At 40.2% G+C, this 23421-nt stretch overlaps 1 protein-coding gene across 3 annotated transcripts in view; it reads right to left on the bottom strand.

The window, feature by feature from the left end:
• LOC120789639 (solute carrier organic anion transporter family member 5A1) overlaps positions 1–18162 on the bottom strand; it is a 39234-nt gene extending 21072 nt beyond the window's left edge. Inside the window, exons 1-4 of one of the 3 annotated variants that reach the window (XM_040126474.1) lie at positions 18090–18135; positions 17689–17763; positions 17494–17599; positions 16103–17099 (exon numbers count right to left, since the gene is read on the bottom strand). In XM_040126474.1, the coding sequence (XP_039982408.1) occupies positions 16103–17063 (961 nt within the window). In that variant the 5' untranslated portion in view covers positions 17064–17099; positions 17494–17599; positions 17689–17763; positions 18090–18135. Of the gene's footprint in view, positions 1–16102; positions 17100–17493; positions 17600–17688; positions 17764–17818; positions 18036–18089 lie in introns of those variants that run through there. The other 2 variants (XM_040126473.1, XM_040126475.1) reach the window with 2 other exon arrangements.
• Positions 18163–23421: the final 5259 nt, after the last annotated feature.

Below are 23421 nucleotides of genomic sequence, written 5' to 3'. Positions count from 1 at the left end.
AGGAGTTGGGCTGCAGTCTCTGATGCCTGATCCTGCTGTGTATCAGAGTGATAAAACTTGCTCAGCAACATCCCTTTCATATCTAACCTTCAGGGACCAGTGCTGCTCTGTTGTCTCCACTCTGCCACCTCCACACTCTGTAAGAGCTCCTGACTCTCTGTATTCATGAGCTGTACTGACTCATTCAGAGAGCTTGTTGGAATGAATGAGGTTGAAACAGAAAGAGAAGAATGGCAGTAAAGAGTAGGAGAGGTGTAAATAAGAGGCATGATTACAAGAAGGTAAATGCCCTTGGTGCCTGCTGATGCTTTTGAATTGATGAAATTATCTTCCCTGTGGAGATACTGTATTGTATCTTAAGGTGTCTATGTAATTTTGCCCATCTTTTGTAGGGCTCCAACTAATGATTTTTCATTTCTGATTAATTAGCTGCCCCCCCCCCTTTTTTTAATGTTAAGTCTTTAAAATTTCAGAAAATAGTGAAATGTTCATCACAATTTTCCACAGCCAAGGTTCAGATTGCTTGTTTGTCCAACCAACATTCCAAAATTCAAAGATAGTCAATTTACAGTGATATAAAACAGAGATAAGCAGCAATTTAGAAGCAATTTTGCTCAATAAATGACTTAAATGGCTGATTGACAATCAAAAAGCGTAGATAAGTCATCACTTGTTTGAGTTACTGTTTGTCTATTCATTTTCAGCTTTATTGTTGTCTAATGTTCATTAATGGTAATATCTTACACCATTTTTTTTAAAATCCTATGATTTCCTGTCCAGTACAGATGACAACTTCTGCCATAAATGCAAGGAATTCTTGGAATATACGGCACACCCGTTTCCATAGTTGTCTTGACTTTGAATGCAATTTCAGGCGTAACAATAAAATGGCGTCTGCAGTGCCACCCCCCATCCTCTCCTGACCCTCTGTTATCCTCACCCCTCACCCCTGAGAGCAGCATACATAGTAGCAGAGAATATGGAAGGAGAGCGCGCAAAGCAACTGGACTTGATGAGAAAGCACATTGCATCTAATGAAGCAGCTCCCCAGTGGCAAAAATAATGACCACCGATTAATTATTTGTTTTTATTACGTGGACACAATAAAGGAATAGAATTACGCTACCTTGTCAGAACACTGTTGGGTTAAAGGGTTGAGGCTACAATTCACACAACAGAACAATCATCAGTGTCAAACTGCCCTTTTATCACATCTGCAACTCCACACAAGCTGAAACAAATGCATGCATAATGTGTCTACGCAAGCATGTTTGTGTTTATGTGCAAGTCTAATTAGTTTCTCTCGTCACTGTCCTCCAATAAAAATCTGCAGAGGTATGAGCCTGGCTCTGTAATCCTTTTCCGCTCTGAGGCTAGAAACTTAGTTTCAATTAATTATGTAGCACTCCACCTGGCTGTTAGCCATTCAGCCTCCAAACCAGCCTGGGAGTGGATGGCAAGCAGCAACACAATGACCTTGGATTTATATTCACTGCATTAAGATGGAGCTGTATAATCTCGATTACATTGACTTCTCAGCATTAGCTGTGTCATGCTGATTTATGTAGCATTATGCATCACACATCACCTATTCACTCTAACCTGGGATAATAATCGATTTCCACACGATTTTTTTGTCATAATCGATTATGACAAAAAAATCTTAATGAGCTATCGTGCTTTATTTAATATCCACTTTATGTGATATGTCAGCACACGCTTCAGAATTCTGATTTGCTGCACTGTACAGTCCAAATAAATGCCTAAAGCTCTTTGGGAAGTGTAGATGCAGGTGACAGAGCATGACAGATGATCTATGCGGCTGCTGTTAGAAAGAGGACAACAGAGAGGGACACTGCTCCATGTATTCCTATGTTATGGGGATCAATTCAGTCAATTCACCCACCAAGAGACAAGAGGAGAAAAAAGACAATGAAATAGGGGAACGACAGCATTGTCATGGCAACTTGCTGACATAGGACTTGTAAGAAGACACTGCTAACCTTACAGTTTTACCCAGAGGTCATGCACAGAGACCATGGCCTCTCACACACATATACAGACAAACACAGAGTAATGGCAGTGAGACAAACTGCATTAGTATGCATGAATTATCTAGACCAGGGGTGCCCAATACGCCAATCAAGATTGACCAATCAATTGCAAAGGCTATGTTGGTAGATCCTGTGCCATTCAAAAAAATGTATTTTAGATTTTTCAGATTTGCATCCCTCCTCCCTATGGCAAACTTCCACCAGACTGACATAAAGAGCGGCTAATTTGCTGCGGCTGAGAACTTTGCTATATTAAGTGACATAACAACTAACCTACTGGATCAAGGTCTCTCTCGGCTTCTGTAGTCGGCACTGCATGGAAACCCGGAATGCAAAGCGAGCCAATGGAAAACTCTAGTGAGCAAACCTCCTTAGCAGTAAGGTAAGTACATTTTTATGTATTTTCAGCAATGGGATTTTTTTTTTTTTTTTTGGGTAGATTTTGTTGAGCTCGTCATTTTAAAAGTAAATCGCAAGCCAAAAAAGTGTGGGCAACCCTGATCTAGATGACACATATACAAAACATGACTGAAACATTGCAAATCAAAAGGCCTGTTTTCTCTCAATCCATTTGCTGTATGTTGATGATCAGTTTCACATGATGTATCATGTTTTGAGACCCAAAACTGATATAGTGTTACAGCAAGTAATTCCTATTGCATAAGGAAGGGCAAATCCTCATTAACGCCTTAGGAGAGGAGTTGTCTTTGCATGATTATGCATGTTACTGCATTCAGCATTAGGTGAATAATGCAAAAAATTTCTATATGTATATGTCCTTCTTACAGAATAAGAATGGTCAGGGAGGGAATTAGATGGAATGAAATCAAGAGAGAGGATGAGGGAGGACATGAAAAGAAAAAAAGGCCTGGGAAAGTAGGGGTAGGTCATAGAGGTGGTGGAAATGAACGAATGCAGTGTGATCGAAGCAAGACTAGGTTCAAAACTTGTATACAATTGGACTGCCCTTTATCTATTTGTTTCAAAGTAAATTTAATACAGTTGAATTCTAAATAAAGCTGTTCTTCATTTACAACTTTTTTGTGTTTCTGTTGTCAGACAATGGAACAAGTATGAAATAGTGACTGAAACACGGCTCATTAAGATTCAATCTTAAACAGCAGTCACTACCAAGCCATTTCCAAGCTGCGGCTCTGCAGTGCTAAAATCCTGATTTTATAACCGTGACCTCATAAAACCTCTGATAAAACCACCATACACCTAAGTTAAAGACGACGACTGTTCTTTGATTTCGGCTATATTTACCTGTGAAATGATCACTCAGAGAGAAGGTTTCAACGTCATTCATGTCTCTGTCATCTGCCGTGCCGTCACTTGAATGAAACAAATAGAGTGGTGTGCCTGCTTAGGGAAAGTCCAACCTCATGCTCGGTTACAATATTGGTGGGTGACCAATGGTGTAACATCAACTCAGTCATGTGCCGTTCAGCTAACCAATGGCGTAACTTCATCACTCAGTGAGTCCGTCCGTCCGTCACAGACATTTGCGTTTATAGAGCTAGCCCTGCTGTTGCTGTCTAGCCAAAAGAACTGTTTTCCAGTTTCCATTAAGAAAGAAAGAAAGACTAAATGGACATAAACCACTAGTTTGGTTCGGTATTAAGTCAGAAATTCAGACATAAATGGAGACGCACATATATACACACACAGTATAGTGGCCTGTTTGGGGGTGATTGGGGAGATTGGTAATGTGGAATATTAATGATAATCCACATTCTGAAAAACAACCACACCAGCACATACTCTACAAAAATAAACAGACTAAACACACACTGATGGAAGTCAGATACTGTTAAACAGCTCCAATATGGTAGAAACAGATTAAGAAGTCATTTTGTGCCATGTATTGAAACAGCAGATATTTTTCTGTGAGAATGTACAGACTAAGTTTTGTAGTGTCACCATAGTTGGTTGGGTGCTTACCTTCTGTTCAGGCACCCAAACAGAACACAGCCTCAGCAGGTTTGTAAACACGACACCGCATGTACAGCAAATTGTGTGAACTTTACTTAAAAAAAAAAAAAAATCTTTTCACTTTCTATTTTGGAAAATACTTGTTTTTCCTCAAACTGCAATTTGCTTGAAGTAGGGACAAAATGTTTACATTGACTCCTGATTGGGAATAACTCCTGAATAAGATGTGGACTATTTTGTTAAAATTATTACGTGAATTATTTTAACTCACTGAATTACTGCAATGCTTTACAGCAAGACCATAAGTAACAATTATATGATTATGCTTAAATCAGTGAACCGCAATATCTCCCAAAAGTTTGCTAACATTAGCCACCATTAGCTAGTGGTCACACCAGACTGAGAACGGCTGTAGCAGTAAAGACTCAGACTGTATCGAACTGAGCAATAGTGCCTTTTATTGCATATAAATTCAACTCTTTATTTGATTAAGGGCAAATATGTGAGCTCTTCATTAAAAAGTTACAAAGGATCACTTTAATCCCATTTTAGGACTCAATATTAATATATATTTGGGTAATAGTAGTTAACCCTTTAACACCTACCTTCCTTTTAAGGGTGATTCACTAAAACAAGAGGCATTTAGACTGCCTTATGTCCCACCATGATCTCCATGACAAAACAACACGCATGCTCACAGTACTTGTACTTTGTCATCAAGAATGCAAACAGAAATTTATAAAAAAATTTAAAAAACCTATTTTATCTAATTAATATACAAATTTATGCAGCAAGGCACACCCCAATCTAATCAGATCATATACTCCATATGAGGTACCTGTGTTGTAAATGTGAGGTTTCTAATATGTATCGTTCTTGAGTTATCATGTTCAAGAATGTGTCTACAGAGTCACAGAGTTCACTATAACGACATAATATCCTGCCTACTATTTACTATGGTGGCAGGACATAAAAATTGATTATATTTGAACATTAAACCTTTGCAATGACTTGGACATAAAATCTTGAGGCATTCATTTCACTGTTGGCAGACAGCAAACTGCTTTAAAAGGTAGGGACACATAACATTTAAGGTTTTAATTATATACTGTGCATTGTTAGATTTTTTTGATGACAGGACATTCTTTTTTTTAATGACCACAGTGGCCAAAAAGATGAGAATCTAATCTATCAATACATATATATTGCTACATATACATATGTTATGTGCATCTGACAGGCAGAAGAGTGGATGGTAAAAGGCTACAATAAGTATGAACTTCAGGCCTTGCAGTGCATAACCAATACAGTAAGATGCAAGATGTGGTGAATATTTTAATGAATTAAGTACAGTAAAGAACTTTTATCCTGCTGTGCAGTCAGTACAGACTGGTACATCCAAGAGCCTAGACTTTATCAAGCACACTTGACTTCCAAGAACTAAATGATTGGAAACATCAATGCCTTCAGGTCACCCATCAGATTTTGCAAGACTTTGCTTATGGGGCTTAGAACAGTAATGTCCGGAGGCAAAGACATGACTAGTCACAAGGCGCACAAAGGACTCAATCAGCATCTGAGGTCTGTGTTTCCCATCCCTCATCCCTCCTATGTTCTTCTTCTGCGCAGCAAACTATGACCCAGTGACCTTTTGTCTCATCCAGATGCAGGTCTTGTGGTGATGTGGTGCATGATTAATGGGGCCGAGGTGAGAGACACAATAAGAGCAAGTGAAGATGCATATCGTAAATGTATTTGATATGCTCCACTGGAGTGATAGGAATTCTGTCACTCACAGTGTAGGAAAAACCCAAACAGCATACTGTAATCAATTTTTCATGCAAGCTGCTCTGCTTTCCATGCAGGGGTTCCCCAAGCTCACTTTGCTAAATCAAATATTTAGAAAATGAGCGAAAAGAGAATGGGAGGGGTTTTCTCTTTTTTTAGCTGCTCCTCAGCTGCAGGACAGAAGCTATGGTACAGTAGTCAGCCAGCCAGTGAGGTGAGCCACGTATGCTTTTAACCATTCACTGATATGAAGCATAGAAAAAGCAACACAGCATGAAGATATGCATGAAGGATATCATTTACTGTTCTTAGCAGACATAACTCAACCAGTCCACAAAGAAAAAGCTGAACACTGACTTTCATCGATAACCACTTTAGTTGCTAGCATACAAGGCTTTTCTGTAGGACATGAACCAGCCAGATGTTTCGCAGTATAACTTCTGTGTGTGTCAGAGGGGTCACGGTTCCTCACTCTGACACTAAATGACCCTTTTCTGCTGATTCCACTGCTGGCCTAAGGCTTATGGACCTGCACTGACAGCAGAAGACCACAAATCTGCTGCTGCTGAGGTCTATCAGAATCCAATTAAGGGGGACAGAGGCTTGGGGATTATACAGCTGTATGCAAAGAAATCTAAACAGCAAAGTTGCAAAATCTATTAAATCCAGAAACTATTGTGATTTACATTGACTTAAACAATGTTCTTTTTTGGTGACTTATGTGTACAGATTTTTACCTCCACCATGTGATTATGTGATTACCTGTGTCTGTTTGTTTGTTTGTTAGCAGGATTACACAAAACATAATGAACCGATTTGCACCGAACCTGGTGGAGGGATGGGGCATGGGCCAGGGAAGAACCCATTAAATTTTGGGGCAGATCTGGATCATTTACTATTAATTTTAATATTTTCCTCTGAAGTCTGGAGTATGTTGTTTGGCATTGGTCTTGGCGGAGTTCTGCAGTCTACTGAGTGCATTCTCCTGAAGTTTTTGCATTCTGACTCCAATTTATTTTGTCACACCAAGGTGCTTGGGCCCTGTTCTACTTGCTTGCAAGTCTAGGATTTGTTTGTGATGTCTTCTGACTTATATTTTGTCAATGTTGTTGAGATTGGCATTGGAATAAAAGTTGCAGTTTTTTTGCCCACCACCATATAATACAACAATAATAGAGACTAAATGCATTTGTCACTGACCAACGTTGTAGTAAGCTCTACCAAAGCTATTTATTGTTTTCAGTGAAAGTCTAATATGAGGCATACCTGATATACCCTGTGGCAAACAGCACTGTACGCAGATGCTCTTGTTTTTTAATAAACATGAACTACTGAAGATTGTTGATATGAGTGAGCAATGATTAAATTTTGATTTTGTTGTCATATTTAATTTTGTTTTTACCCTCCTCCGGAAAGGTATTTTTGTGCATGCTGTGCATGTAGCAGTCCTATTTTGTTGTTAGTCAGGAGTTTTTTCTATAGAAGAGGAGAAACGTTCTCCCCATCTATGCCATTGCTATATAACGTTATTTATTAGACAGTTGGAAATCGATTTCACTGTCTTCTTCCCTTTCATATCAATTTCTAATATCTCTCAGAAGTCTTTCACACACTGCCACATTTAGTAAATCCTTTTGCTCTCCACTAAATTTTCTAGTCCATCATCTTTAGTGGATTTTCCTCTTTATTACAATTTCTTTGGTTATTTTACTCCTATTCCTTTTACATAAATTGAACAAATACACAATTGTTAGCTTGTACTAAACTAACTGCTTGTGATGCATGATTGAAGAGGGAAATTTCATTTTTTTTTTTTTCTGGCAACGAAAGCCCCTCTTGTAGATATAAAATAGAGTAGCGTACAGGTCAGTATGTACCCTGAAAATCTACAGAACAAGTTGGTTATGCAGGGCAACAAGAAGTGACAGACAGTCCACTGTTGAGCTTGACATTTTTCCCGACTTTCTAGCCAAGCTGTTAAGTCATCAAATTGCTATTCTAGTTTAGGATTTGTCATCAGATTTGTGAGATTAAAGGTACAGTTAAGATTCACAAAAATGTATCATGTTGTGGCTTTTACATCTTTGTCAAACAGTATGAATCATTGTAGGAAGGAAGACAGGGCACCAGTTGACAAAAATATATGCAGTTCTTATGCCTATAATTGCTTCATTCTCAACTTCCGATTGAAAATGTACACGAATCAGCCAATCTGATCCTCGAAATCCTTCCAAATCACATACACTTGGTGTGCTCCCAAATGTAGTTTCAAACACACCACGCCTGTTACCACTCTTTGTGTTTGTCAATGCATAGATATGGTTGGAGCATTTGAGAGGCTGGCAGATATTCTGTCAGCTGATGAGTGGCCATGAATGAGGTATCTGGGGCCGGGGTATAACCATATTATACTTGGGGGCTGTGTGTGTGAATCCATTAGAGCAGTGAGCACGCGGCTTAGGTTTTAGTTTGCAAGAGGCTTGCACCTGCAGCTTTTCAGCCTCTCTAACTGACACACATGGCAAAGCAATCTGGTTCATGGTGCTAAAGCAAGAGTAAAATAAACAAGAACGAATGCGGATTCCAAATCTACATAGCAAACTCAAAAACAGGGAAAAGGTCTTCTTCATACACAAACCACCATTTGTAATAGTCTACATTAGCTCTTGTCTTGCCTTCAAGAAACCATAACATCCTTAATTATATTTACCGCTGTTCTTTATGCAAGTATGTGTATTTTGCAAATGAGTGTACTGCGTAGGCTCCATTTCCGTGGCAACAATAAGAAAATTGGATATACTGGTATCTTGTTTTGAAGGGTATATTATATAGCTGAGCGTATGTTATCTTAACCATGAATCTGGAATACTTGATTACTGTTCATGTGAATATAATTACTACGGCAGAACATGCAGCAGATGGAGTGACTGCATAGCACAGCCCTGCTGTCATTTACACCGTTTGGTGTTAATGCAGGTAAGAAAAGGACTCAACACACTGTTCTGCAGCAGTGGTGCATCCTACACCCTGTAACAGGAGTGTATGACGCTGGTCTCGACATCGATGTGTAAGACTTCTACACAGCAGTCTCTACACACACAAACAGATGTTCAAATAGCACTATATACACTTGCAGGAAAACCAAGTGTACGTTTTTTAACCACAAAACTCCACTTACTGCAAACACTAACGCTCACTCCAACAACCCCAAAACCTCACCCACCCCCAACTCCCACAGTGCACACGCGCAAACACACACACCTTATGCAAGCACCCTTCCAGCTCTCAACAGCTGCTCTCTCCCCATTCACACCCTGGATCATCTAACATGAACTTGGCCCCCAAAATGTAAAACGCACAAGAACAAAAGCCTGAAAAAATAAGCAATATACCAGCAGGCTTTGAAAAAAAATTGTCATAAAGTCCCTGTATCAGGTAATCAAAGGAATACTACTGTGCACTTTTAATAACTATTAGACTTTGCACGATGAGCAAAAACTCGCTAACATCTGCGGATGACTCTTGTCAAAACACTCTCTCTCCAGTGAGCTAGAGTATATCACTGTTACATGTTAGCCTATTAGCCTGTGTTATATAATGCGCAACCAGCTTAACACTACATTTAGTGGCATAACAGAGCCTGGCAGAACCTCTTTGACAGACAGATGAATGTGCACAGTGAAATTTGCCCTGGTCTGTACGCCTGTCAGGCAGCATTTTTGGTCTTTGTGTATTATTTTTCAGTGCGTCTGCATTATGTGAGCGTGCGTGTCTGTGTTTGTGCATGCAGCAGGGATCCCACAGGGTGAGGTCGGGAAACGTTTAGTGCCATCCATCTCCCTCAGAGTAGGCTCCTGTCCCTCCAGGAGGGTCAAAACAGATGGGTCTGCTATGTTCAGCCAGCACAGTAGAACAACAGCTGAATGTGAGAGGGGGACAAATATCAATTTAAGAAAAAAGTCAATGTAAAGGAGGTTATAATTTTAATGAATGAAGCAGATATTATAAAATTTTCTAATTTTCTCACCAATGTTGCTCTAGTGAGCAAATCTGTTGGATGTACATATGGAGAAGAGATCTGTTGACACTATCCTCACATTTTATTCCAAATACCACAGCTCTTTTGTACTCCACGTTTGTACACTTATGTAAATACCATTAACACTTCTCCCTCCAGCAGCCCTCCCGCTCCTATTCTCCATCTTTGCAGCACAGGGGTCAAGAAGAACAATAGCCATTCAACTGTTCCGCGGGCATAACACTAGAATGAAGGAATTTTTTTTCATCTTTGAAGCAAAACAACACTCCTAAAGGCTGAATCAACATGGAGGGGCAGTAGATAGCAGAGGAGAGAAGATACCCCAGAGGGAGAGAAGGGAATGTAATTCAGCTTGACTCTGTTCAGTATATGTAGTTATTTGATCCACTGAGAGTTGACGCAGGTCAGATATGTTGAAGTCCAAAGCGTCTAAGTCAGAGTTCTCTTTTTGGGAATACAGTACCTGATAGCACCAGTACCCTCAACCCTGATAGACATCACAGGACACACTGCACCCCTGGCAACAGATAACCATCTGGTAATTACTGACAACAACTCATTTCCTGACTGGACACACCAGGCAAAGGAATGGCATGTTTCTATTCACGATGCTGATTAGATTAATCAGAGAAAAGCAAACAGAGTGGCTGCAGGTTTTTGAGTGTCTTCAGCCAGCAGAGATGAAAAGGCAAAGGACAACTCAAGTGAAGTGGCCTCTTGTTTTTTCTTCTTCTTTTTTTTAAAATTACTATGAGCTTTAAAACACTGTTAAAGAAGAATTAGATGTGGCAGCTCATGGGGAGATATTAGTAGTATTATTAAAGCTATCCATTTAGACATAAAAGAAAGTGAACAAAAAATTGGATGCTACTTGCAAGTTCAGATATCCCAATTAGAGATTAGATGTGAATTTGATTCATTTGTGAATGAGGCACTGTCATTTTTCCAAACTGACAAATACTGTTTAGGTGATCACATAATCCCCCCCAAGACATTCAATAATTAGGAATCGTGACTTCATGGCTAGGGCTGGAAGTGTCTGCGGTCCTGAGCTCTTTGCAATTACTACTGTATGTAAAATCTGGACACAAAATTCATCCAGCTGTAAAATTAATCACTCTGAAAATGTAAATTATACTTTGTTTTCCAAGCTGATGTCTAATGTGTAAATGTCCCAAGTGTGAGAAATCGCAATACCTTGCAGCATTTGTATGATGTGACAATTAAACCACTTCAAAGCCATTTTGGGACATAATTTAATTTTAACGTGAGCCAAAAATTGCCAGGGATCAAGGAGAATTTGGTAGAACAACATGGACCAAAGAGCCAATAAGAACAAAGAAGAAATATCCACTTTTTTTTTTTTTTTTTTTTTTTTTTTTTAAAAACCGCAGGGCTGAAAACAAAAGGTGTCCCAGCATTCCTGCTATCACAAAAAACTCTTGTGGCATTTCCCCGGGAACCTTCCCACAATGTCAAAACAACCTGGCCGTAACACTGAAAAAACAGCCACTGTTCATCAGCCAATGAGGTTTAGCAATGACTACACTACAGTTGTTGTGGTTAGGGCCCCTGCCTCTGGAAAAAAACTGACTCCCACACTTATCTGAACTTTCTCTGCCTTATTCCATCTCTCCCGATCCTCCTGCAGACAGATTTAAGAGAAGATTGTCTGTAAGGAATGCAGGTTGGTGGAGAGAACAACAACAGTAAAAAAGGTTTTTAAGCAAAGACAGATTCATCAGTGGCACAGGATCCACCACAGTGGGGTCAGCGGTTCACAGGGAAATCATAGTAGTAGTAGTAGTAGTAGTAGTCAGAGCTGATTTAAGGAGGAATGCAGTCTGCAGTTAAAAAAGGTTGCCTGCTGCTGAGTAACCCTGAGGGCCTGTGTGGCCAACAGGACCGTGTAAAAGGAGAGGGAGCACTGATATTTAAAACCTATGTGAGACAGTGGACAGTGGACAGTGGACAGTGATGAAACGGTACCAACCTTCTGAGTGCCAGCCTCTGACGGGGCCGAACCTGTACCCTAATCGATCCCTGAAATGTGATCTGTCAGCCTGGAGGGGCAGAGAGAGACGTGGGGGGAAGGCAGGATCTCTGAGGACTGTGTTTGCTTCTTTGTGTGCACAATCTACAGTTGCTTTGAGTGCTGCTGAGCAGAACAGGACACACCATTTAATGAAACTCACTGAGTGAGCACAGAAAGGGTTATGCCAGGGCCTCAACCGATAATCCTGAATATCAAAAAAATAGAAACAGTGAGGTTTGACTGTAAACTAACCATTCATTCCTATTTTTTCTCTGTAAATCGGCAGGGAATACACATTACACATAAAAACTTTAAAAGAGAGACGGAGAGCAACTGTTCTTTCTAAATTTGTCAGAGGAGAGAGCAGAGAACACACCCCTTGTACTTATGCGAGCATGAGAGTGTGTGTCTGTGTGTGTCCTGCGGGTGTTAAAGCTCCGATCTTCCTAAACTAGGCACCACCTCTTTTTTCCCTGCTTAGTAAATACACAGTCCTACAGTCCCAGTGTGTCAAGCAGGGGCTACGTCAGAAGACCTTGGTGTTTTTCTGCATATCTAATAAAACATTAATGATGCACAAGCACCAATAATGCATGCTGAAATGTTAGTTTCAGAGTAATCTGCACTGGAAACTAGTTAATGCAGAGGCAGCAAGACTGTTTTGGTCAGGAGGAATCAATTAACCTTTTCTTTGCATGCAAAAAGGCTGCAAAGTCTACACACAAAAAAAGGGTCAAGAAAGAACAACAGTGCATAAACAAAGGGTAATAATAACAGTGGAAATTTCAGGTGTATTTTTACTGCAAGCTGAGTTTATACACCTCCTCTGACAGGTAATGTGGACATGCAGACAGCAATCTAATCAGACCTGAACGTTCCATTCATACCACATCAATAATAGCTTCTCAGCATCATTAGCTTGTAAATCACAGAGGCGATCACGGTGGGGGGAAAAAATAAAAAATAAATAATAAAAACCCTGCCCCCCTTGTAACCAGATGTCACAGCCACTGTCCAAAGTTTGGAATGGATCAACAAATCAATGAGGAGAATCTAGATTACTGATCATTCAGATCTGTGGGTCATTGTGTTGCTAAATCAGATGTGGATGGTGACAGATTGTTAGAGATTATAGACATTCATGAAAAACTGAGACAACAAAACAAGAACATAAGGTGGGCAGTGTTTCAAATAAATTTGTTTTCAGTTTTTTTTTTTACTATGAATTGTTAGCCAACTGAAGAACTGAAATCTCATCTCTCAACGAGCCAACTTGACAAAAGATCAAGTCGCTTCTCAGAGAACGGCACAGGCAAATGTTCACCATAGTAACACCAAGAATGGTATGTTGTAAATCTGTCAGAGCAGAAAGAGAGAAAAGACTGAGGAAGGAGGTGGAAATGTGCCCAACATGCCTACTTCGAGGTTTGAGCCAAGTCAGTTCTTATGTAGAGCGCCAGTATAAATATTAGAAATCCTAAAAAGAGATCCACAAATCCAAGTGAACTGTGCGGCAATTTCATAATTAGCTCACAAACTAGAATACAAGAGGTAAAGTTCAGATGCCGTGCTCATTACAATACCATATAGACATGGGGCCAGAGCTGGGAAACTGGGTGACGGGTTAGAGGGAATGCCCTACTGTGTATGCATGCATACACAAGGATTGCATCCAGACAAAATCCACTCACGCACGCACGCACACGCACACACACACACACACACACACACACACACACACACACTTACTTTCTCTCCAAGGTCACCAGAAGTACCCCTCAGTGTAAACCACATTGTCCTACAAAAGCGAGCAACTCCTCCCCTCTGAGCCAGTGCAAACTGAGATGGGGTTTACATTAATGAGTTTTATTGGGGGGGGGGGCAACACTATAAAAGTTCAGGGGGAGCCTCCTCGAGATATGGGTAGGTTTTGAAAACATGGAAATGGGGTTGAGGTTTTCTGGGTGAACTGGTTTAGCAGTGCTAGCTTTCATTCTTCCTGTTTTTTTTGTGTATTTTTTAAACTCGTCAAAGAACAAAAATATTTTTGAGATTTGAACAAGTGAGCTAAAGAATTCCAATGTCATTTTAATTATTATAGCCTGTGGGTTCAATTCAAACTAACGTGAAAGCAAAATGATAAATGACAAGCAAGCACCGCCTGGGCTCCTCCACCTGCTGTTCATCCATGAACCAAAAACTACAACTCAGCTTAGTTACCATGAATATTTTGAGTGAGACATCTGAAACAGAAATCAAGAAATTTTTTCCACACTTATCTGCTCACTCTGACATGTCAGAACATGTCTCTGTTTTCCCAAACCATGCTGGAACGAAACAGATTATCCCTCCATGAGTGCCCTGAAAATAGCCAGCAAGGTAACTAGTGCAAGATCTGCCTTTGATGGAAATATGTAGGAGGGGACAACTCAGTGAGTCTTACAAACCCTGCTGCACTTGCTCTGGAGTACCTTGCCAAGGTGATTGCAGAGCAATTTGCTGTTTGAGGTGGTTTTCTCCATGTTTTTCTGACTGGTTCAATAGCCATGCTGCATTGGCTCCCTGTGACGCAGGGATCTGATCAATACTGGGACTCGAGGGCAGCAGAGCAGGCAGGGAGAGCACTCGACAGGGAATATGCTCCACAGGCTGTGCAATGTTTTGATGAAGGGCTGCTGTACACTGTGGCTAATACTGTGCAATCATCTCAGTGTGTTTTTTCATTCAACAGAGTGCAAGCATTCCTCCTCACACAGATGTACACGGAAAAAAAAAGGCTGGCAGACAGACATCCAGATGTACGGGCAGATGTACACACGTGTAAATGACGCACATACTGAAATAGTTAGTCACTTGAAAAGAAAATTAATTGACCACAATACAATTTAGGTCATTTATCGATCAAAAATACAAACATTCAGTGGTTCTGGCATCTGAAGTGAGAGGATTATGTCACTGTACATTGAATACCTTGTACTATTGGTGAGAAAAAAGAAGCAAATTGAATATTAAACCTAATCTCTGAACTGTTTTTCTCTCACTATTTTTTATGTTTTCTAGATTAATTGGATTTATCAAAAAAAAAATAAAAAAAAAAAATTTATAGACAGAGCTTAATGAAAATAATCATTTGGCATAACCCTACACAAAAGGTCAGTGGGACAGTGACCATCTGTGAGAGACGCTGCACCAGATTGAGGGGTGCCCCATGTCCCAATAACCCAACTTAAGTGTGCAGACAGACCTAAGAACTACTTGTATAATCATGGTCGACTCTATGAGCTATGCAGAGTATGTCATCAGAGTAATCATTCAGAGCAAAACAATCAAGGCCCGCAAAGTCCTGCATGCCACATAAATTACAAGACACCTGAAATGTTGAGGAAAGGACCAAATGATTTAAGGAGGAATGCAGCAATACAGGAGTACAGAAAACAATCTGCTAACACTCAAACACAGTAGAACCCTGTCTTTTCTGGCTAAACATGAGAGCCTGTAGCTTTACTGCTGCCAGTCGTCTGTACACACACACAAGCCTGAGCACACAGCGGTATTTTGCACGTGCGCACACAATCTAACACATGCATGCACGCACAGAGAATGCTGTACCACTAATCATAAGCAACCCAGTTCTGCTTCTCGCCCCACGCTCCTCTCTCATGTGCTTCTGGCCCAAAGTTGACTCTGCAGTGTCTGTATTTACCTCAGTGTGGTGCAGAGGTTGCATGCTGGTGAGAATCAAAATGCCAGAGGGCTGGGGTTATGTGTGCATTGTTGAACACTGCAGTTCCAAACAACTTAAAAGCTGTCTCCTAAATTTATCAAAATGCAAAAATCCACTCCATTTATAATGTAAATGAAATAATTTAATTGATAATTGTAACTAATATAATATTTGAAATTGGATAACTGACACTGATTGTATTAAAAGACCACTAACTCTGTAACCCAAGAGCTCCACATCCTTTAAGTCACACACCAGACTTGCATTGTTTGCACTGCAGAGCGAGACAAGGGAAACTACTCAAGTCTAAAAAGCAGCCCATTGTCTGTATTTATTCAAATAAATTCAGCAAGTCTGGCATGTGTAAGACCACCTATTTACATAATTACTTCACTTTTGTAAATGTCAGTCTTACTCAAGGAAAATAAAATTTATTACAGGATGGAACCGATTTATTCTCTCTGACTACAGTGCTTACACGTACCATTAATATATGTTCAGGTAGTGGTAAGTTCAGGTTGGCTTACCCAGGTAGAGAGATGCATTTTCTTTCTTCACATTGTCATCCAGGTAGGTTGGCCCCAGGGTATATATTGGCGTTGACCCCATGCCCACGAGTATCTGGGCACAGATGAACAGAGCCACATACAGGTTGTGCTCATTGCCCTCCTGGTCCCGAGGGCACGATGCAACATCGAGCAGTTCACGCCCACTGTTGTTGCCACTCTGACAGAGGCCTTCGTGACCCGCTGATGAGTTAATCTCCTGGATCTGATAGGGTGGTGAGATGAAGTGGGGCAGGGAAAACAATGCAGCTCCAACAGCAATGACCACACCACCCACAGCCAGCCAGCGTGGCCTCTGACCTCTGCCGCCAAAGTAGGAAATGAAGACCACCACCAGCAAGCTGCCGATGTCAAAACAGCTGACCAGCAGGCCAGACTCTGAGCTGCGGAGACTGTAACGCTTCTCAATGGTGGTGATGACACTGCTCAGGTAGCCCGAAACCATCAGGGACTGAATGAAGGTCAGGTAGCACATGCAGAACAGGAAGCAGCGCGAGTCCCTCAGGATGATCCGCACATGCTTCCTGGCTGGGATTTGGATAAGGCGGGTGAGAGAGAAACCAAGTTTTTTGCCTCCAGAGCCAGCAGCCCTCCTGCCCTCCACAGGCAGAGAGCTGCTGAGCCCCACCATGCTGGAGACAGAGGGGGAGAAGTCTGTCCTGAAGGAGGGGGACTCTCCTTGGCTCAAGTCTGAGGTTTTTGGCTGGACCTCCCTGCTCTCATCCATGGCCACACATGTGTGGGTAGTGTCGACCAGTTGAGGCTCCGCAACTTTAAAATCTAGCTGACAGGGTCCATTCAGGATGGGTAAGCTTTTGGACTTGAAGCAATTCTCTGAGTCCATGTACTGCTCCTGGAGCTCACAGATGCCCAGAGACTCAGACAGGTCACTCCCCGTTTCATCATTGTCCAACGAAGTCATGGCGCAGCTGGACTTTCAGCTTCAGTTGGCTCCTGGCTGTGTTGACAAGTCATTCAGTAACTAGTCCCACATGAGGACATGGTGGAGCTGCTCTAGGGCTGGATGCTGGAGCAAAGATTCTGCCCTGCCAGTAGGACTGGGGCACACTGAACCCCTCTGGTTATGTACATGTTTTATTCCACATTTCTATGTACAGCAGCACTGTTCTGTCAAAGAAGCCTCTATCACAGCACAACATGAGGGCCAAAATATCCTTGCAAGACACTAAACAATGAAGAGTGGTATCTTGACTGAATGCACAAGAACATCACCTTCTTTAACTAAACACTTTAGAATATTGTCTATGCAGTGATTTGTTTACAATAAATAGCCTATAAGATTTAAAAAAAAACAAAACATGTAAATAATAACAAAAAAGAGTTGTCTTTACAATGTTTCCCTAATTTAGCATCCCATGCTGATGTTGATTTTATGGCTCTTTGTTAGATAGCATCCTTCATAGGGTTTTTTTGGTTCCCTTGTCCCTCTGCAGCATCCTAGAAAGAAGATAAAAACATGAAATGAAAACATTAGCAAATATCGAGAATGGTTGCCACTTCCAAAGTGGATACATTTATATACCTACAAAATCTAACTCTTCTTTCGCTTCTGGTATTCTGGTATTATGTCCACACTGGATGAAACTGGTCCCTTTATATCGCTCAATTGATAAACACAAGCAAAAATATTCCATCAACAAACATCAAATAACCTACACGAACAAACAACTGCATAGGTGTCGAATTGTCGCGGCGGGTACGGCAAAATAACACCCAGCTTTCCTTTGTCAAAACGAGAAATATACCAAGAGAACAAAAGACCACGCTGTCCACAAACGTCTCAGTCATTACTTTGAGAAGAAATAAAACCCTGATTCAACGCGAGACATTTCTGAAATTAAGCATCATTGAGTCTCGGCCTGGAATAAAACGGCGAGAAATATCATTTGAGTTAACTTCTAGGAAAGGCTGGAGGTATAATACTCACACAGGACAGAGGGAGGTAACCTGTTCTTCCCTACGGTGCGGCCACTCAGTGAATGAAATCTGTTAGATACGGATGGCTGCTGCTGCTGGTTGGCAAGTGACGCCTTAAATGACCGTCGGACCTAGTAAAATTCAGAGTTCGGGGCATCAACAAAGTGGAAAAAGCCGGGAAATTGTCCAAATTTTGATCATGTCAACTCACGAGATTATAAAAAGACTTAAAATGTGAAAAAATGATGATTACACGAATGAATTTGGTTAGCAAATGTATTCAATATTACCGATGAAGACTTACCCATACGCTTTTTATGTCGATAACTCAACGAAGCACTGTGCTATTTCAGTTTTAGAATGTAAAAACAATAACATTCACCACCTCTTGGTCTTCTTTATCGTTATTTCTTTTAACAGACACACAAATATACGGCAAGTCTTATTTTCAACGTTCACACTCCTAGGTAAATCCCAACGAGGAGAAGGCATCCTGAACGCAGCAAATCGTGGGGGTGAATTGTTTTTCACATCAGCTACATTGGGATTTGTAGTTTCTTTCGTGAGCCCGACGTGCGTTCACATCTCTGTTTAATAATATGGAAAACGGGTTTGAGTAACAACGTCTCTCTGAGACACGGGCCACACTGAATGCCTCTGGAAATGATGCTGCATCCATATTTTCATTCAACTAATTTCGATTACAGTGACTGTATGACTTCATATACCAACATGCTTGTCAGCCCATATAGTGGCTTGTTTAGTACACTACGTAATCTGGACAGCTGGGACCCTTGCTGACCCAGCAGCGATTGACTGGTCCCAGGCTCATATGGACAATGGGCTCTGTTCCCGGGAGTCCTCTGACGCAATAAATTGTAAACAATGTAGCTGAGTCAGTTTATTTCTTCAGAGAATACTACCTCTCAGTAACTGATGAAAAGTGCTTCAATTGAAACAGCACACTTAAGGTTGCATTGGAAGGTAAACCCAACTTAAATAAAAAAAAAAATTCTCAGTGTTAAAATCCTAATGAATTAAGATATAATGGAAAACATATGCCCTGATAGAGAATAAAATACACATTTTATATAGAGAGAGTTGACTCCCAGTGCCTGTCAAAGGGATGGATGACTTTCCCCAAGGTCATTAATTCATTTCCTGGACTAGGCTAGGTGATCAATCCTGCCTTCCTCTTCTCATTCTGATGCTGTTCCTCCTTGGAGGAATAGCATTTCACAGAACGCTGAATGTGAAATGTCTGCTTCACCACCCAAAACCAGTATGTGCAGGAGCAAATGTCTACTATTTTTGTGATGTCTTCAAATACTAAAAACATTTTTTTTTTAATTTAGATTGACACAAGCTTAGCTTTTTTCCCCACAGTGTGCAAGCTCATGCAGTCTACACTCTCCTTGGTGTCTAAGAGAGAATGACTATCTCTCAAAAGTCAAACAACAGGGGTATATGTGAAGCATCATGATTCATCATAGAGGCCTCTGTTCAAGGGTTTTTCATCTCTGTCTCTGGCTATCAGCACGCTGCAGGCTAATCAATACCACAAACCACCATGAATACAGCCTAAATGATGTGAGGAATTGTTTAACAGATAATGGCACTCTGTCATCTTTGCAGTTCTACTGTTGCACTTCCGCAAGTATAGCTATAGTAGGAAATCTGTTACAGAAGTCAAACTCTAATTCTATAGGTCATTTTTTTGTGCAAGTTGTTCATGTTTGTGAAGCTAGTTTGAAGTGCTTGTGTGTTAGTGTTTGGGTGTAGCTATATCCTGTAGACACCATGCTGCATTTGCAATTGCAGGACCCCATTAAATATTTCACAGTGTGCAGGAAGGTATTTTTATTTTTTATTTGATTTCTTTTAAGGAGCCAATTGCAGGTCAGAACAAACACAAAGATCCCATATAATTGGTTTTATCGTTAAGAGCATGTTATTCCAGTCAAAGTCTTCAAAGGTGTCACTTAGTAGTAAGGGTTGAAAGCAACACATAGACTTCATTTTTCACTGGAATTTTCACTGTCGCATTTTTGTAACCCAATGTTACATCAGAATAATTTGTAAATTGCTATAATCCCACATAAATTCTACAGATGGCGGCCTTAAAACCAACTCAAACAACTCAAAGGATGACAGGTATTTGGAAATGGCAACAAGTGCTTCCCTGATTGACATTATGTGTAGAAGTATAAATTCTCTAGTACAGATTTCATTTACACAATTGCACACTCAATTTGTGCACGTAATATATATTATGTTTTAGTGATTGTTGCTGGGAAGGTCTGGTTCTGCACCCGGTCAAAGTGCAGGCTCACCAAATGAAAAGTGGTGCTGATAGAGATTCAGTGATTTGCTCAAGGACACAAGTGCAGGACAGATTGCTCTTAGTGCTTGCTCATGTGGGAATGTTGGGTCTCTGTAAATATAACTATAAAGAGCATGGTCTAGACATGCTCTACATGAAAAATGCCCTGAGATAACCTCTGTTATGATTTGGCACTATATAAATAAAATTGAATTGAATAGATTCTTGAGCCTGGCTCTTCAAATTAAAGGACAAGCTCCACAACGACTATGTCACTTTGCCACTTACTGTATATTGTTTGTTGATTGTTGTTAATGTTTATGCGATGTATACTGTTAAATTACAGTTTATGTATGTGGTTTTGTGTGACACACATACATGTAATTTTGAAACTTAAATTATGTAACCGGTCCATCTTTAAATATGTTTGGCAAAAGCAAAGGGTAATTATATCCAACACAATGCTGTAGCTTTAATCGTTTGTAAACAAGTAGGACGAGTTGAAGAAGTTTAAGTACAAGAAGAAATATTAATATGCAACATACTGTATATATTCATTTTCCACAGCAGATTATTGACAGCCAAATGCCATGGATTTGGAGAAGATAGGGAAGTTAAGACATTTAATTAGCCCTTGACCTTTCTTAAAACAGAGAGACTTGTGAGGAGACTTCGCAGATGACAGGAGCAGCTTTTGCCAAAGGTTAATATGTTCATGCCTTCTCAGAAATAGTTTCAGTGGAGTACAGTACAACTTCAGAAGATTTAGGCTTGATTGCTATGCGCCATCAGAGGAACAAAAAATGTCTGTTTTTGGTACAGAAAAACAAACACAAAACTTCCCATTTGAATGATTGTATTAGTACCATAGAGGCTGAAAAAGCATGCCTGCATTTTTAAAAGGGGGATAGCTACAAAGCTTTCCTTCATATCTAAATTTTCCCACAATCATTGCCAGTTGTTATTGTTAGATTGCATTTCTCATATACCCAGCAATACACAGCAAGTTATTACAGCTGCTGTAAAAACAGTTTATCACTCATCAGAGAGGGGTCAGAAATCAAACGTATTTAAAAATATCAATATTGTGTGGTAATATTCAGACAGGTTCCAGAGAGATTGATCATCAATTGACTCCCTTTTCAACTGGTAGTGCAGACACTGATAACGCTTTACAGTCACAGTTGAATACTCCACTGTGATCATTTAAATATGGTGTGATACAGCATTATAGAGAGAAAATTCAATGAAACTGTAAAGTCAAACTAACGGCAAAACAGGGTGTCTCGGATGTAATGCTGTTAGTAGTTTTTATGATGTGATGGAGCAGTGTACTGAACTGAGCGCTGATTCCACACAGGAGAGGAATACAACACCACCCTCTAGTGCACAAACTCATACAATGAAGCCAGGATCCGCAGTGTGATTGTATTTTTACTGAAGACCAATAGATGGTGCTTTGTCCCCAAGATTCTCAGCACCAAACAGAGGTCTAAACAGCTTGTTGGGCCAGGTCATCATGTGCAGGTTGGTAACATCACTGAATTACAAACACTGTTTTGCAGGTTACATCAAGATTGCACTTTCAGTGTTCATTATATCACTCCAAGTGGAGACAAAATCTACTTATTAATATAATTTATTCTATTTTACTTTTTAATTTTTCCAATCATTTTCTAAAGGGGCCACTGATTTTAGACATGCAGATTTGTTTGACTGTCATGAGGAGTACTATTCAGTCCATGAAAACGGTTTTATAATGCCTTCTGTGGCTCTGGAGAGAGCTGTCTGAGCTCATCAAGTTTTCTCAGAGTGGGTTTAAGACTTCAGTTTTCTTTTTTTTCTTTTTTAAAGAAACCTGCGTTACAAGCTGTGGGAAAGGAGTTGGATTGTTGTGAGCGTACCAGGTAGACACAATCTAACAAAATATGGTATCGAGCTGCATTATGGAAATTGGGTATCTCTGCCTCTGGTGAATTTATTTTGACAGTTCTTTTTAAAATATGTCTCACATGTTCATCAGTTTTGTGAAAATGCAATAATAGATCACTGTAGTACTCCTTTAAATTAATTGTATTTTTTTACAAGTAGAAAGAGCTTGTTAACTGCTATGATAAATTCTTTAATTTAAAGAAAATATAAAAGTTATACAAGTTAAACTGGCTATATACAAATCCCAGAACCGTCTAAAGATATTTTTTTCTAATTTGGCACTATATATTATTCAACAGTGGATGATATTCAGTATACCATTGCTTTTGGCAATTTATTTTCTTTCTAAGTACAGTTATACACAATAGAGTCAGTCTTTACAAATGTCTGGTCAAAATGCTTGTCACAAAGATATTGTGCTCATGAGATCACCTCCTGTCAGTTGATGAGTGATGACATCATCATCATCATCTGCAGCCTGGTCTGACACCCCCCATGGCCTTGGTTCAATCTCCCCCCTACTCCATCCCACACTCTTCCTGTTAACCATCACAACTTTATTGACATTACAGGAATCCCTAATGAAACACCGTCTGTTTCTCAGCTCACTGTGTCTGCCTGTGGAGCTATTGAAGGGAATCATGCACAAACTTACAGAGATAAGCGTGTTCATAAATATACCGTACATTCCCATCCCCCACAGTTCACATCCACGCACAGCATCCTTTTCCTGTATGTAGCCTTGGCTATCATATCCACCAGGTAACATACGGGAAAATGCAATAATGGCAGACATTGAGGTCTATGCATCTGTAACTGGAAGTCGGGGTGCTGAATTCCAGGACCTCTGAGAAAATGTGATACCTGCCTCATAAAAAAACTTAATTAATCCTAACTCTTCAGTGAGCTCTTCATCTAAAGACCCTCTGACTCATTGTTTTTTGTTTGTTTGTTTGTTTGTTTGTTTTTTGCAAGAATCCAGTTGTCCCCGACTGTTGCAAGGCTTCATCAGCTAATGGCTTTACAACAGCACTCAAAGATATAGGAGGACTCTATGCTTGAGCTATAACTCTCCATGGTACTGTTC

Source organism: Xiphias gladius, chromosome 5 (genome assembly GCF_016859285.1).
Source record: "Xiphias gladius isolate SHS-SW01 ecotype Sanya breed wild chromosome 5, ASM1685928v1, whole genome shotgun sequence".
Taxonomy (NCBI): domain Eukaryota; kingdom Metazoa; phylum Chordata; class Actinopteri; order Istiophoriformes; family Xiphiidae; genus Xiphias; species Xiphias gladius.
The sequence above is the reverse complement of the archived record's forward strand: the minus strand, read 5'-3'. Positions and strand labels throughout refer to the sequence as shown.